General features: G+C 38.7%; 1 protein-coding gene across 1 annotated transcript in view; it reads right to left on the reverse strand.

The window, feature by feature from the left end:
• Nucleotides 1-16740, reverse strand: part of lama2 (laminin, alpha 2) — a 171376-nt gene that overhangs the window by 76779 nt on the left and 77857 nt on the right. Inside the window, exons 19-21 of the mRNA XM_072362587.1 lie at nt 13685-13812; nt 10671-10757; nt 3295-3506 (exon numbers count right to left, since the gene is read on the reverse strand). Coding sequence (XP_072218688.1) covers nt 3295-3506; nt 10671-10757; nt 13685-13812 — 427 coding nt within the window. The remainder of the gene's footprint in view (nt 1-3294; nt 3507-10670; nt 10758-13684; nt 13813-16740) is intronic.

The following is a 16740-nucleotide window of genomic DNA, read 5'->3' on the forward strand; positions in this document are numbered from 1 at the left end:
TGATTTAGTGATACCTAAATCACTGTACAGAGTATTAAGAGGCAACTTAGGGATGGGATGGGATGCCATTATTGTTGGAACAGTAAATTTTGAATTGTAATTTGAATTCTAATGAAGAAAAGCAGGCAATTTGTTCATCTATTGAAATGAGGGGCTATCAGTTAGACAAAACTTGTTCAACAAGCAGTTCATGTAAAAAAAAACCTAATACAATCCCAGAATTGAAGCTGCTTTTTGCAAAGAAGTTAAGTAGCACTGACCAACAGTTATTGGCAACTTTTCACACTTTGGTCACTTGCAGATATGTGATAATTATTTTCAGCAAATAAATGATCATTTTCAAGTAATTTTGTCTCATTTACTGAAACAATTCTAACTATAATTGATGACCACACGGTCTCAGCACGAATCTCAGACTGTCTTTCTGACATATCAACATGGATGAAACTCGGTCCCTCCGTTCGTCCCAGGATTGTCGTCTAGCAGTGCCTACACCACGCCTAAGACAATCTTTTCATGTGTTGTCCCACGATGGTGGAATGACCTACCGAGCGCTACCAGAACAGGGGCGTCCCTGTCTATCTTCAAGAAACTCTTGAAAAACCAGCTCTTCAGAGAGCATCTCCTATCCGAGCACTTACCTTGTACTTCCCTACCCCCTCTATCTTTGCACTTTATCTTTCTGCACTTCTTTCTATGCCTGCACCCTATCTCTACTCTGTCACCTCTGACAGAGTCAGACTAGTGGGTTCCTTCTATGTAGTTTATTGTTAGCTTTTTATATAGCTTGTTATTTCTTCATTTGTAAGTCGCTTTGGATAAAAGCGTCTGCTAAATACATAAACATAAACATATAATGATATTTTAGATTGTATCTATGCCAAAATATAGACAAGTCTAAAGAATTTAACATGTTTCCGAAAGTGATCATCAAAGTGTTCGGATTTAAAGCCTTTTAAGTAAAAACCTATTTAGACATCTCATATGGGAGTTTGTAAATCGTTATTATAACTAATGGCTGATACATGTTAATAATGTACAAAGAATAAATACTTCAGATCAATTTAGATGTAAACTATAATAGTTTTCTATTATCTAAGATACAAAACAAGACGACCATGGAATCATCCACGTAATGAAAATTGATGTTGCAACTGTTTATGATTAATTTAATGCATCACTTATTCTTTTGGTTAAACTAATGGTTCAGAATTTATATATATATATATATATATATATATATATAGTTTTCCCAAAGATCCCAGAAGAGTTTATTGATTAAATGTTTAAGGCATTTGTGAAAAGTTCATTAAGTTTCAGACACACAGGAAGCATAAGGTCATTACTGAATTTCTACATATTCACTTAGTTCTAGTGACTGAACAAATGTGAAACAAAGTAATTCACACATTGTTGCAACTGCTTTTAAATTACTTTTCCCCATGCGAGAAATGGTCAGAGGAGTTCATTTTCTTGAATTTATTCCCTGGACAAATTACTTTGTGGTCAAGTTTGTTTGCGAAAATAACACCATTTACCCATTCACAAAAGGAATTAAATTGAACCATTATTGGGGAAGACACAAAATGGCTATAGCAAAAGTGGCCTCAGATAGGAACTGCGATGTCAAAAGAAAATGTACAGGATTTTTACAGTCTAATAGAGCACAAATGGACTCAGCCTGAACTCTCCTGCTCCACTCAATAAAATTCATTAAGACTGGGAGCGATGGGGAGAGGGTGGCAGACAGACAGAGAGAGAGAGAAAGAGGGAGAGTTGTTGTCTTTTAATAATTCTTGGTGGTCTTTTGTCATTCGTACCAGATCAATACCAACCCTCCATCTCCCATACGCAGGCAGCTGATCAGCACTGCAGGAGAGCAATAGATCAGGCTGATTAATCAATAACCATTTAGCTGGTGGAGAAGGGAAACAACCACAGAACAATGAACTATCAAATACACATTAATACCCTCTGTCAGCCTCTCTACCTGCTTTTGTGCTGCTCTGACAGTTTTATCTGTTTATCAGTCTGCCTGTCTCCTGTTTCGGGTGAGGTGTCTGTCTTTCTGCCCATCACCCTGCCACTGTCTCTGTTTTTTTCAACAGCACAGGTTTTAATGAAGACTTTTTCACAAACAAGTGCCATCTGTATGTCTGTATCCCCTGCCATCTCGCTCTCTGCCGCTCAGTCCCTCCCTCTCTTCTTTACAGGTATCGCTTTTATTCTCACTTTTAAGCACAGCTGGCAGTCAGTGGGCTGCTCCGACATCACACCTCCCACTGACACAGCTGCTTGTCGACACACACAAACCCACACTGCAGATGGTGTACTATCTAGAATTAAAGGTATCATTTAAATCATTTCAGAGAAGTTTCATGAGGACATAGCGCTCTTCGGTGTAACACCCCTGCTGAGACACACAAACGACTCTGCTGGCACTCTGTAAAGATTCATAAAATTAATTGAAAAGCTAATTATATCCTCCCTCTTGAACTCCCAATGAGTAGTTTCCTTTCTGCTTTGAGTGTTGCTTTACTTAAAAATGATTCTGAAGAAATACTGTGTGTTGACAATCTTAAGACAAGCTGCTCAATTCATGTGTTGCATTTACTCTTTGGGTGTCCTGGGAGTTGCTGTTTGGGGTTGGAAGGTGTGACATGTAGAGTAAAGCCAACTATTTGGATGCAAAAAACAATAATTTTTCAAATATTTCAAATAGGGGGTTATAAAGTTTGGATGATGATACAAACCAAATTGTTCCCTATTTAACAGTAAAAATTTCTCATACAGTTCACATACATATCTGTACTTTTCAAATGTATTTCTAGACTTTAACATGAGTTAATGTACCAAACAGCATTGATTGGGATCCATTTGAACTTATTTGTTGACCTCACAGAGTACCTGCAAACATACCACTTGCCTCAAGTAAGCCATTACTTTAAAAGTAGAACTATGTCATCACGGGAAACACTGCACATTTGCATCACCAAAGATGACTTATTGACATGGTTAGTCTAATATTTTCTAAATAGTCCAACTAATCTGCAAAACTGAGGTATTGTCTGTATATTTTAACTTTAAAAGTTCACAACAGACAAGAAACTGTCGTAAAATTTAGATCTTCCCCTGATTGTTATTGGTTTTGAAAAGAAACATGAGACCTTATATGCTGGTCATACTAGATCAAATAAGACTCTCACCAGTATAAAGTGAATTTTTTACAGAGCTTTAATCAACTTCATAGTATTAAGAGGACGGACATTTTTATCATTAGGTCTGATTACTCACATTGGCAGTTCTTTGCTGTGATTGCATCTCCATAGTAACCTTCAGCACAGCTCTCACAATCCAGGCCACCATAACCCTGGCGACACCTTAGACACTGGCCGGTGATTGGATCACAGCTGCCGGGTATGGATAGGTCCAGGTTGCCATTGCAATCGCAGGGCTGGCACGATCCCCCTGGTACATTGGGCTGGCCGTAGTATCCATTGGAACATCTGGGAGACAGCAGAGGCAAGCAGATATTGATAGTTCAGTTTCATGCTTCCTGAACTGAAAACGTACAATAAGCAATAAGGAAACAAGGGCTCAACAGTGTTAAAAGTAGACTCCACAGTAGAAAAGGAGCTTTTACATTAAATATGACAATGCAGCACCATCCCACATGGTTGTGCGCTGACTTTAATCTTTCTTCTGCTTAAGAATATAACTGCTATGAAACGATCTGCCCATTATGCTTTAATTCTCTAATTTCCTGTTTTTCTCTGTAACTATCTTTCACTTAAATAATATCACTGCTACTCTGCAGAGCAGGAAAGGAGGCTTATAGGCTTATAAATTGGAACTGTTTAGTATACCTTTAAAAAAAACAATTTATCTAAACTGCTGAGAACGGTTGGGCAGTTTCACACACAAGAGCTATAAAATACCTCAGCAACTGATCACCATCTGAGCTTTGTGTTTCCAAGTCATTGCAATAAGATGTTATTCTTCTTCTTTTTTTTCATTGAATGAGCTGGTAGTGCAATATTCTTTGAAAATACAATGTTTCCTTGCTATTGTGAGCAAATAATACTGTACTTGAAAACATAGTTTTCCACCGCTTTCAAGTCTGCAAGAAAATACACAATATCTGACCTTGTCTTCTATCTTTTATATTCAACAGCTACTGAAAATTACTTTAAAATTTCAGCTGGAAAATCTGTTTTATACTGTTACTTGTAACACAATGTGTCATCACATACAAACAGAGACAGACATTCATTCATTGGCACATACAGAAAGAGCTAAAGGACAGACCAGAACCAAGCATCAAACGATACTAAAGTTTAAGAAAATAATCATTGTGCATATTTTAAATGGAGATTAGATTAACCACCACCAAGCCCTGCCCAGATTTTACTAAAAACGTCCACATCTCTGAACAGCATCCAGGATTAATGCAGTTTAAATCCTTTGTTTTAATGATTTCTTTTTAGTAAAACATTTTTAAAACGCAATTAAAAAAATTCAAACGGTTATTCAGACCCTTGATTGAGATCAAAAATACAAATATGTTACTTGTTAAAACCATTCCAAGATTTTATTTATCTTTTTTTCTTTTCAGACTCTTCTGATTTGAGTAATAATTGGAGGATGCTCAGATGCAAGGAAATATATTACCCTGAGAGTGCAGTACCGTGACAAGAGCCACTGAAACCAAATAAAGAGGGCCTACGCTGAAATAAAGCTCTACAGGCTGAAGAGGGAATTGAGATCAGAGGAAGAGAGGTAGAGAGAGAGCAAAGGGTAGAGAAAAATAGGAGAGAGAGATGGAGAGGGGGGAAAGGTCTTCACATCGAAAAGAGAATTGAATTTAGAGAGAAGGGAAAAGAAAGGACAAAGGGAGGGAAAGAGTCAAGAGCAGCCAGCCATTATTCCCACTGACCCTCCTTTGTACTCAGTAGAACTGGTTTATTAGCTTCTGCATGTGTGTGTGTGTGTGTTTGTGTGTGTTTGTGTCTCTGTGTTTGTGTGGATGCATGTTGCAGTAGTATGTCTGTATGAGTGTAGTTGTGCATCTTCATAGTCAAGAGGAGAATTGTACCGGCAGCAGTATTATTTCTTGACAAGAGAGCGGGTGGAGTTTATCTTTGTAGTTATTCTTATGTGCAATATGAATCCCCAGTTTGATGCCTCTGTTCTATTTTAGTCTATTCTATTTTATCTTATTCTATGAAGTGAGCATATGCGTGTGTAAGTACTTGGGCCTCAAGAGGAAGTAAAGGTATTTATAGTCGTAATATACTGAGGGGGTTAAACACCTGGTCAAAACCATTAGACTGCACAGGGAATATATGGTAAGCATAACCGGTACAGGGGTACAGAGAGGATGGATCATAACAGTTTTTATGTCTTTTATTCTTAGCGTTATGAACGGGGACTTGCACCAAGGGAAACATATTCTCTCCTTCACACTTTTTTTTCTAATATTTGAATAACTTTGAGATCATATTTTGAGGTCAGAATTTAGGAAGGACCGTTTCAAAGTCTTAACCTTAAAGTGTGAACATAATTCCGCAGGCTCTTTGTGCTGGAGTTTCATAAATACATGTACATGTTAATGGCATTTTGCTGTCACTTGGGGATTGTAGCAGACATATGTGGAACAACCTGAGCTGTGGGCTGTTCTTGGCTTTGTCAGTGCTCTGGCTTTGCTCTGCTGTGGAGAACACAGAAATCAATGTGGACAAAAAATTGCTCTGTGGTGAAGTGAAACAAAGTTTTAAATAATAAAAAATGTCCAGTGCAGCTGTTGTTTGTGCTTTTCACAGGGCTCCTTGTTAGGAAATCTGTTGTTATCGGTCCCTCCTGGCTAGAGCTAACTTTCAGCTAATCAGTATTCGACCAATGCGTGGCATCATCTTAGAGGGCTATGCATTGTTAGTATTTTGGAGGACTGCACATCTGCTCATCTGCATTGAAAATATACCCCCCTGCTGAGGTCGAGAGCAATGGAGACAGAAGCCTCTGCAAAGATATAAAGTGGCTATTTGCCTTCTTTATCCATCCCACTTTCTTTTTTTTTTTGCATGTTCTTTTGTGTCCCCAGATAAGTTCAACTTTCAACTATCTCCCAAACAGTTCAAAATTCCGTGGTGGTGCCCATTCTTCATTATTTTATCCACATTGTGCAATCTTTTAAACAAACTAGCAGCATAATAGATCCAGGGCATGATACTACCAACAGCATACTTAAAGTTGGACATTTACGCCTCGAAATATACCTACAGTGACTCTGGTCAAACAATTAAATTTCTGCCTTATCTGACCATAAAACTCACGCGTTTGCTGCAAGCAGTCCAGCTTTAAGGTACTGATTTAGACAGAGGCCTTTCATTCCATGATGATGTGAAAATTACTTGACTTTGGATAATAAAACTTGTGTCAAAGCTTCCCATTCAAATGGAGAACCAAGCCTTGGAAGTTCAGAGGTTCTTCCTAACCTTCTAAACGTATTTCCTCTTAGTTGTGAGAGACAGTTTGGTTCTTCTTCCAGATCCAGACAGAGTGGTAAAAACTCCAAATAATATGTTTGATACTATTTTTGGTCTTAGACTTAGATCCGACAGTTTTTTGGAAGTGTCTCCAGGACACATCTCTGCATGGTGCAAATCCTTATTCTTAGATTTACACTGAGCTGATTGGATTGTTTGGAATAACCAATTTAATGAGTTCTTGTAAAAAACAAACCTTTTTATGTGGCACAGGAAGCTACCAGCTGCAGTCAGTCAAGGTCAATAAAAGACGCTGAAAAAGCCTTAGCATTTTGAGAGTTTCAGCACCACTGAATTAATTATCTTAAAAAATATATTTAAATTCTGTTTTTATTTTACATTATTAAACATTTAAAGACTCATCCATCATTTTCCAATTATCCAAAGTTGGGTCGCAGGAGCAACAGGTCCAGTAGGGAAACCAAGCCACCCCTCTCCCCAGCAACTCTCTCCAGCTCTTCCTGGTGGATCCTGAGATGTTCCCAGGCCAAAAGGGACATATAATACCTCCTGCGAGTTCTGGGTCTCTCCTGGGGTCTTCTTCCAACTTGCACAGAAAACCTCCAGGGGGTGGAGGCCACCAGGAGACTCTTGCAGAGGAGTTATGGCTCTACTTCAAGTTCCCTGTCCGAGCTCCTCATCATATCTCTAAGGTTGAGCCCAGGCATCCTCAGAAGGACTCATTTTAGCCGCTTGTATCTGTGACCTCATTCTTTCAGTCACTATCCAGATCTTTGACCACAGGTGAGGGTTGGACCAAAGATGGATCAATAAATCGAAAGCTTTGACTCTCGGCTAAGCTCCCCCTTTACAACAACGGACCAGAGCAGCGCCTGCATTACTGCTGACGAAGCCTAAATCCTACCGTCCATACATCTCTCGTTCCAACTTGCCATCACTGATGAACAAGAACCCAAGACACTTAAACTCCTCCACTTAAGGCAAGAACTAATCTCCAACCCAGAGGGCAGTTGTAAACATGTATGTTGGACATTCATTCAGTCTCCTTTTTGCCTTGAATCTGTGATACTTTAATGTTTGTATTTATTTGTACGTTTGTATTGTATAGCAACGTTGTATTAATTTCCTCTCTATCTGTATTTAGATACAAATGCAATCACTAACTATGCTCTCACATTAATACTAGTCACATGTTCTCCCATGGTTCTTGGTTATTGTTTTTTTCTGACTTTTAGGTTGCTAACAGTCAGTCTTGAAAGGGGACATTTTCTCATCACAAAATATCTATACAGCGGTTTGTACATTACCAGATTAACAAGGCCCTATCACTGAGGCTTCACCACTTACATTCATAGGGCTGCTAATAGTAATATCAATGAATAAAATAACATAAACATTAACAGTTAATCATCATGTTGGCAGCTGGCTGGCACTGAGTCAATCCAAATAAATGTGTTATAACCAATATACCTTATATGTAGACCAATTACATGCTTGCAAACCCTAATTAGCAGTTTATGACTCAAAGTGTTTTAGCTGACAAGCAGGTGCTAGTGGGGGCTTTCAGCTATTTTTTAAATGGATGTTCATGGACAGGAAATTGAAAAGTAGAATCACTTAGTAGCGAGTGCATATTCTATTAGGATGGGATGAACAGAGTGGCTTATTTTGTTAAAGCCCATAATAGTAACAAATTGCCATATTACAATTAATTATCATAAACAACAACAAAAAAACACTGCAGATAATGAAGTGGAATGGCAGGTAGAAGGTATCAATTGGACTGACAGAACAAGAAACAACAACTGCTGATTACCTCTTTAATACTGCCATTAGTTATAAAACATTACGTCACGTCACAACAGCTTCTGTGTCCTTATTCAGTGCGGCAACAGTCTGTATTTTTCTCTATCCTTTAGGAATGAATGGAGGCACCCCGTGGATTCACGTGGAAACATCTGAGTATCATGTAGATTGATTCTGTATATCTAGCTGCATAAACTCACAAATACATACGCATAAAAAAGTGTGTTCATACAAAAAAGGGGAAAAAATTATATATTTTAGAGTGCCTTATAAATTTAGAAAAAGCAGCACAGTTGATCCCATTAAAAGACATTTCTATATATGGCCACTCATTAATATGTGGACACAGAAGTACATAAAAGAGGAGAAAGTAAGGGTTGTTGAATTGTTTTGGTTGGGCCTCCTGTCAGTGCTACACTATATCGGTTGATGGCTGGATGGTAATGTGGTGCAGATGATACACTGAGACTGAGTTAAAAAAAATTGGCTGACAATGAGTCAGTTTGCCTCTCTCAGTGGCAAATGAGGTTTAAAAAAAGACCGAAAGCAGACAGAGAGAGTCTGCTGTGGACAGCATGGCGAGGCATGCAGACTATGCGGGGCATTGAGTGGAGGCTCCATCTCCACCACCAGCAGCAAATATAAACAGCCTGGTTAACTGCAGCTGAAAATCTATTTGGAGCACAATGTTTCAGCAAGATATCCACAATGTTTGAGATAACATTTAACCAGATTGTGGAAGAGTCAATTTGATCCTCTTTGCTCAATGAGGAAACAAACCCCTCACACACAAAGTGATGCATGCTCAGCAGAAATGCATTGTTACCTTATAAAAACCTTAAAGACAGTATAGCAGTGGAATCAGCACCCAGTGTATAATTGGTGGCATTCCCTCTAATAGCAAACATGAGCATATCATTTCAGTATTTTGAATTGTGACAGATATTCCTCTCAATTAAACAGGCCACAAAAGGAAAAGTGTGAACTGCCCATTCTGTGTAGTAAAGCTATCTAAAATTGTGGGTCAGGAGCATCATGATTGATAATTATTATGCTCAAACAGGCCTAGTTTGATCTCAGTCCAGTGAGTGTCCACATATACAATAAACAGAAATAGTTTGACATTTAGATGCTACTTCTTAATGAGCCACCCTTGATTTAGAGTATACAAGTAGTAAAGATTATGTCTTTACTGATATTTAAAACACTGTTAATCTAGGCTTCACAGATCTATTATCAGCCTTTGATTAAACACTCTTGGGTTGCCTGGCTATGTAAAACCCATGACTGAACAGCTTGAGCACTTACCTAAAATATATTACAACTCAATAACTTTTAAAACGGTACTTTTTATTTATAAAAAACATTTGTTCATAAATTATTTTCTTTTGTATTTCTAATTTCAGACTTGGTGGCCTAATTGAAAAAGAGAAACCCATGAGTGTTTATTGATTCATTACCAGCCGCATTACTATCAGTTATAAGAGAATAAACACCTGTCCATGAGACGTTAACAAATCCTTAAGCAACCATTAATAAAATCATTAGTTTTAACTTATGAATCCTCTTAACGGGGTGTCTTAGTAGAAACCAGTGACATTATTTAGTCTACATCAGAAGAGAATGTTTCTTAAGTATTCTGACAGTAACTACTCTGACAAATTTGCAACTGAAGGCCTGCGATATAAGACTGCAGAAAAAGTCGAAATGGATGATAGGGTATTACTATAATAAGTATTACTCTTTGTACAAGAAAAAATATAAACACTATGATTTAACCCATTTAATAGTTTTATATATATATGTATTATTTTTTTCTTAATGACATAGAATCGTCTCGATACAAAACAGACCAAGTATGCTAAATTTTAGTCATCCAGGGTGATGAAAAGACTATATTTATTCAGATTGTGTCATCTGTGATTTTTTAACAAGACTAGCATCCAGAAAGAAATACTTCCTATTAGTCCAGGGCTGATGAAAAAAAAAAAGCCCACAGCTAATGGAACAAAAATGTCAGTCATCTAATAAAATCTGTTATGGACAGACGGCTGGATGTACAATGAGAAGCAGAGAACTGGAAATAGAGTTAATGAGCAGCCCATTACCTTTTTATTTGGTAGCACTGACGGTAAACATAGTTTATGCCAGGAATGAAAACAATGACAACGGCCTCAGTGCCTTTGCACATCTATGGACATTTCTAAATGAATTCATTAGGTTATGAAATATGATTTACACTTAATAGCTCCAAGTAATACTTCAGTGACATTAAATTGAAAAAAACCCCAACGCATTTGAATTCTGTAGACTAAAGGATGTGCATTAGGTGTTATTGGTGTTAACAGTATGTGTTACCTGTCACATCGTGGTCCTGTGTAGCCAAGTTGACAGTGGTCACACAGCAACTCCCCTTCTTCACCTAGATGGCAGGTTGGGCTGAAGCTGTTGTGGTTCCCACGATGACGTTGTTGTAATTGTTGTTGTAGTTGTTTATGGAGTCGGTAGTGTTGTCCCAGTGTGGAGAAAGGGAAGAAGAGGAAGAGGAGATAGAGGCGAGTTAAGGCCATTGTGTGTCTCCTCATATACAGACACACATCTGAGTTCCTGCCTTCACTTTCCGGTCAGCACAGTCAGTTTTTCACACTTAAATATACACATTTAATCTCTCTCTCACACACACAGAAACATACATATACTTTCACACAATCCTGATTTTAAAAACAATCTTCCACGCTACCCACTGTTGCTTAAATGAACTGAGAGAGAGAGAAAGAGAGAGAGAGAACCAAAGTAAAGTGATAGTCTTTACCCTCGTTCTGTCACCCTCCCACTTCCAAAAACTATAGATAGTTCTTCTGGCTCAGGTTCCTGGCCCCAGACTGACTCACTTGCTGACTGACTGGCTCATTATGAGCTGGCTCAGTCGATTACAGATAATCTTGCTTGGCAAGTGCACGTAGACAGCATAAACATAAAAATGATACATCCTTGTTTGAAAGTAAGTATTATGTGTACAGTGAACAACAAATATACGTAAATATAATTATACCTGAAACAGTGGCATTCATTCACACAAAAAACACTTCATATAGGCTACTGTGGTGTACTACAAAAGTTCATATTTTATTAAAGATCACATTTGTCTCTGTATAAGAGAGTGCCGTGTGTCACAATGAAAAAAAGAAAGCTGTAAATGTCCAAGAACACCTGAAAGCGCCTATCCCAGCTGACATTGGGTGAGAGGTGGGGTCCACCCTGGACAGGTCACCAGTGTAATATGCAACCACCACAATTTAATCAGAAGTACAAGTTGCTACTGCCTGCATAAACAAATAACCCATGGGGCCAGTTTTGGGAGGACAGTCATTTGTAAAGCTCTCACTCCATAGTCAGTGCATTGCCTACAGAGGGTGGAGGTTGGTATGCCCCCAGTTTTGAATACCTGACCATCAACAACTGTATTCTCTGAGTTAAAAGTCTAGCTTTTGTCCAAAGAATATGGACAATATTAGCTTTGAAAAGAGGAACTTTTTTCAATATTCCTCTCTGCCTAATCAAACTGGAGGCGTATTTTCTGCAATCTACTACACTTACTATGAATAAGAAACTACTGCAATGAAAATAAACTGAAATATCTACTCAAAAGGAGTGACCTCAATGAAACAGTTTGAGAAATCCATGGAAACCCATATTACTATTATAAACAAAACTACTGAAAGTAAGAAATTATGTCAGAGGAATGTTCAAGTTAAAAAGTTGCTTTTTAAGTTCTGCTTTATAAACAATTTACACATATATAGAGTAGTGATATAGGATTTAAATTATTATGATAAAACAAAAACTAAGATTACTTTCAGTCTCACTCCTTCAGGCAGTAAGGGAATTAATGAGAGGTGCAAATAAATGGAACAACTCTTAAGGGTTAAACTGATTTCTATTGATTCGGTGTAAATCACCACCATGCTTCCCATGCTGACACTAATAGAAACATCACTTGATCAGATGCCCATGAGAGCTTAGACATTATTACTAACTGGAAAAGTCAGACTACCTTTTTAAGTTACTGGTTTTAGAGAACACAAGGGACTGTATGGCTATTTTTGAAGAGTTTACAGCCGTTGTTATTGGAGGTAAAGGGGAGCAGTGAAATAGAGAGTTGTGTCTTTCTTTAGCTTGCAATATTTTGGACATGACATGTCATGACTGCATGAAAATTCTCAGCTGCTGCCTGTGTGTGCGTGTGTGTCCGTATGACTGTGTGCCAATGCTGATGACATGTAGCAGAGCATCTCTAGCTGGTTGTCTGGAGAAATTGCAGTTTAACATCTGTGCATATTTTGTACATATCTCTAAACCATACATGTGCCCAATGTCTCTGTCTGTTTTTCTAATAGTGTTGTAGTATTTTATGATCCATCAGACAATAGCTAGTTTGGTCAAAACATCACGAGTGCAAGGGTATAGTAAAGGTTTTTTTTAATTCCTCAAAGATGCAGTAGGCAAAGACCTTGGAAACAAAATCTCCCTTCTCTGCTCCTAAGCCACTCCCCATTCAGAGTGCACTCAGACGCACTCATGTTTGCATGTATGTGGTCTAATAAAGGGGTTGATCTACATAAAGCAAAAGTTTTAAAAAATGTTTGCTTGTCTGATTCAATTAAGTGTAATTATAGAGTTCTCTCCTTCACTGAAAGGATTTACCTATTCCATCTGCTATCAGGCTGTCTGTGTGCCACTCCTTTTGACAATTCCAACTTCTTTTTTAGCATGCTTATCACTGTCTTTATACCTGGCTTACTCTAAACTCCAAACTAGTGTACACGTATCTGTCTTTGTATTGCAGTCAATAGTGATCCCTGTTCCTGACAAGACATATGAATGGGCAAACACACCCGTAAGTGTGTGAAAATTTCTGCAGGCTGAAATCAAGACCACAAGAGATGCAGTGGTGTAGTTGCACTGTCAGACCACTTGGAATACAAACTGGTACTGGGTGGTTAGTGATTTATTTTCTAGTTTTAAAGACTTCTGGGAGCTTTGCATTATCTACTACAATATTTTTTTTGTTCAATTATGTTAATTCTAATGACGTCAATGACATTTTCACCCACAGCGATGATGCTTCTGCCGTTATACTGATTTGTCTACCTGCAGCGATGATATTTATCTCATAATGTCACAACAATTATATTTCTACCTATAGTGATGAAGTCTCTAACAGGGTCAAAAGAGGAAAATATCATAAAGAGCAGGTTCAAAAGACAGAAAGAAAGAGCCACAGAATCAGAGAGGCCAGAAATGATAGATTGAAATGTTTAATTAAATCATACTGTCATGGGAACATTAACCCCAGGGTCTTCAGAACCTACTTGTTGCTAGGAAGACTGAGCGGGCAGGCGCATGGCTGACAGTCAGCAGGTGTCCCATGGGTGGCATTGCCATAGTAACCAGGTAGGCAGGTGTCACAGTATTGTCCAGCAGTGTTATGTGAACAGTCCTAGAGGAGACAAGCCCGTTTAGGTTAATTTACATATGAGGAAGAGGACAATTATTAGCCAAACAAGTTGTCTGTCTGGTTAGTTTTAATGACTTTCTTAGGATTTTCTTTCTGCATGATAAAGATCTACCAAAAGGACAAAGAGAAGAGAGGGAAGTAACTTGGACACAAATGGATTATTCTGGCCCTTACATTTAGGAGATAGTGAATGTTGAGTCACACATTTTGTTAGTAGTAGATCATAATTAACGCAGGATTACAAAAGGGTATTAATATGATCAATGAACTGTTTAAGTGTAATTACTGTTTTGGTTAGAGGGTAAAAACTAAAAGGGTGTTTGGCTACAGAGATGGAATAAGAACAGTGGTTTGTAGATACATGTCTCCAAAGGCAGAATTGCTGTTATACCTGTGTCAAATAAGTTATTACCCAACAATATACTGTATACTGCGAGTTTCATTGTTTAGTGCACACAACTGTCAAAAGATAAAAAAAAAAACTTATAAGGTATGATTCTGAATCAGTGATATTTAGCGACAGTCTGTTTGGAGAAGCCAAACCTGATTAATGCTTTGTACCACGCTGAGACGATCTAATGCTGAAACAAATAGTATTTACCTGACATATTAATCAAATCAAATCAAATTTATTTATATAGTCCTTTACAATAGCCCAAAGGTACCCAAAGTGCTTTACAATAAAGCCATAAAACACAAAAACAATACATAAAAACACAATTTAAAAAAGTACTCTAGTGCTATAACATATTAACGTGTCAGCCAGACACCAGAAAGTCTAAGAGACCCTTGGAAAAAAATACCCATACTGTAAAAATACCCACATATCCATACTTTTAATTTCCAATCAAAAAAATTCTGATATAGACAGTGGTATATCCTTTCAGATTATAAATAAAAGTCGAAATACTTGGAGATAAATCATATGACACATAAAAGGCATGCATTCAAAAAGCAGAAACAAGTGCAATCAAATAAAATATCCCAATCCAATTTTTTTCACAGACACTTCATAATCACGTTTTATTAAGAAAAAGGAGATTCTGTTTTATCAAATCCAACGTGTCCACTGTAAGCCATGTCTCACCAGAAAACGTGTTTTATGTACTTATGTCAACTTTTTCAAAACATAGTAGTGTCACATTCTACTGTTATAAATTGTCCATCCATCCATCATCTACTGCTTATCTGAGGGTCGGGTCGCAGGTGCAGCAGCTTTAACAGAGAAACCCAAACGTCCCTGTCCCCGGCCACTTCCTCCAACTCTTCCGGGGGACCCCGAGACGTTCCCAGGCCAGCCGAGAGACATAGTCTCTCCAACGTGTCCTGGGTCTCCCCCGGGGTCTCCTCCCAGTGGAACGTGCCCGGAACACCTCCCCAGGGAGGCGTCCAGGGGGCATCCTAACCAGATGCCCGAGCCACCTCATGTGACTCCTCTCAATGCGGAGGAGCAGCGGTTCTACTCCGAGCCCCTCCCGGATGACTGAGCTTCTCACCCTATCTCTAAGGGAGAGCCCAGACACCCTGCGGAGGAAACCCATTTCGGCCGCTTGTATTCGCGATCTCGTTCTTTCGGTCACTACCCACAACTCGTGACCATAGGTGAGGATGGGAACGTAGATTGACCAGTAAGTAGAGAGCTTCGCCTTCTGGCTCAGCTCCTTCTTCACAACGACAGGTCGGTGCAGAGCCCACAACACTGCAGACGCTGCACCGATCCGCCCGTCAATCTCACGCTCCATTTGTTCCTCACTCGTGAACAAGACCCCAAGATACTTGAACTCCTCCACTTGGGGAAGGATCTCATTCGCGACCCGGAGAGAGCATTCCACCCTCTTCCGGCTGAGAACCATAGTCTCAGATGATCATGTTGTAAATTGTGAGATGCTAAAATAGCCTCGGGATGTTGTTTTCTGTAGGGCAGCATTTAGGTGACCTGATGTGGATCCCGCCACATAAATATAAAAATGTGTAAGTTTTAACCATGCAATTTTTGTAACTGTGTAAGGATATATTTTGTAACCTGTAGACCAAACCAAGGACATTGTTTCAAACCATTATCCTGTCCTTTTAACTTCTAATCCTAACCATTCCTGACAGTGAAGCAGAAAAGTAAGAAATCACAATCAGGAGATTTTCCTCACTATGATCAACAGGTCATATAGTATGAAAAAATAATACGAATGGTTCAGGTTCAACTTTAGTTCTTCCAGTACCTGTAGACAAATTCTGCCAAATCTTTGCTTTCTCTTTTTCCCAGTTAGAGAAGTACTTGCACTTTCATGTTATTACACTGTCTGTGTGAACATGTTTGCGTATGTTTGTGTGTGTCTGTATGTCAACAATATTCCCAATCATTTTCATCTCATATCAAATGACCTTCCTCTGCTGAAACCCACTGTGACACATGCACACTGTGTTAACCTACAAGTTCACGACATAAGTCAGTCATTCAGCTGCAACCACAAATCACAGTCGTCAGTTACAGATGTGTGTATGTATGTGTGCGTCTGACTGCCTGTCACCGTGTTTGTGTACAGGACATGCGCGTGTGTGGTTATGCGTGAGTTCATGTCAAATTGTCTTCGAATGTGTGTATGAGAGACAGCCATCCCTGCCTGTCTGTCTGTTGTCTTTTTCTGAATGTGTGTCTCCCTTTGACAGATCCAATCCTCCTCATCTATAATGAAACATAACATGGTAATACAAAACCCACAGGTCTGTGTGTGTGTGTTCTGTGTGTATGCGTACTGGAGTGTGTACGTGTGTTTGTGTATTTAGTCTGATGCCAACTGACAGTATTGGCCTAAGGCAATGGGTAGACTGGGGAGTGACTATGAGGAGGTGCACATGAGAGGGTTAACATGTATGTGTGTGTACTATACAATGCATTATGTAGGTGTGTAAAAC

This window comes from Leuresthes tenuis, unplaced genomic scaffold (genome assembly GCF_036924035.1).
Source record: "Leuresthes tenuis unplaced genomic scaffold, fLeuTen1.0.hap1 SCAF_13, whole genome shotgun sequence".
In the NCBI taxonomy this organism is placed as follows: domain Eukaryota; kingdom Metazoa; phylum Chordata; class Actinopteri; order Atheriniformes; family Atherinopsidae; genus Leuresthes; species Leuresthes tenuis.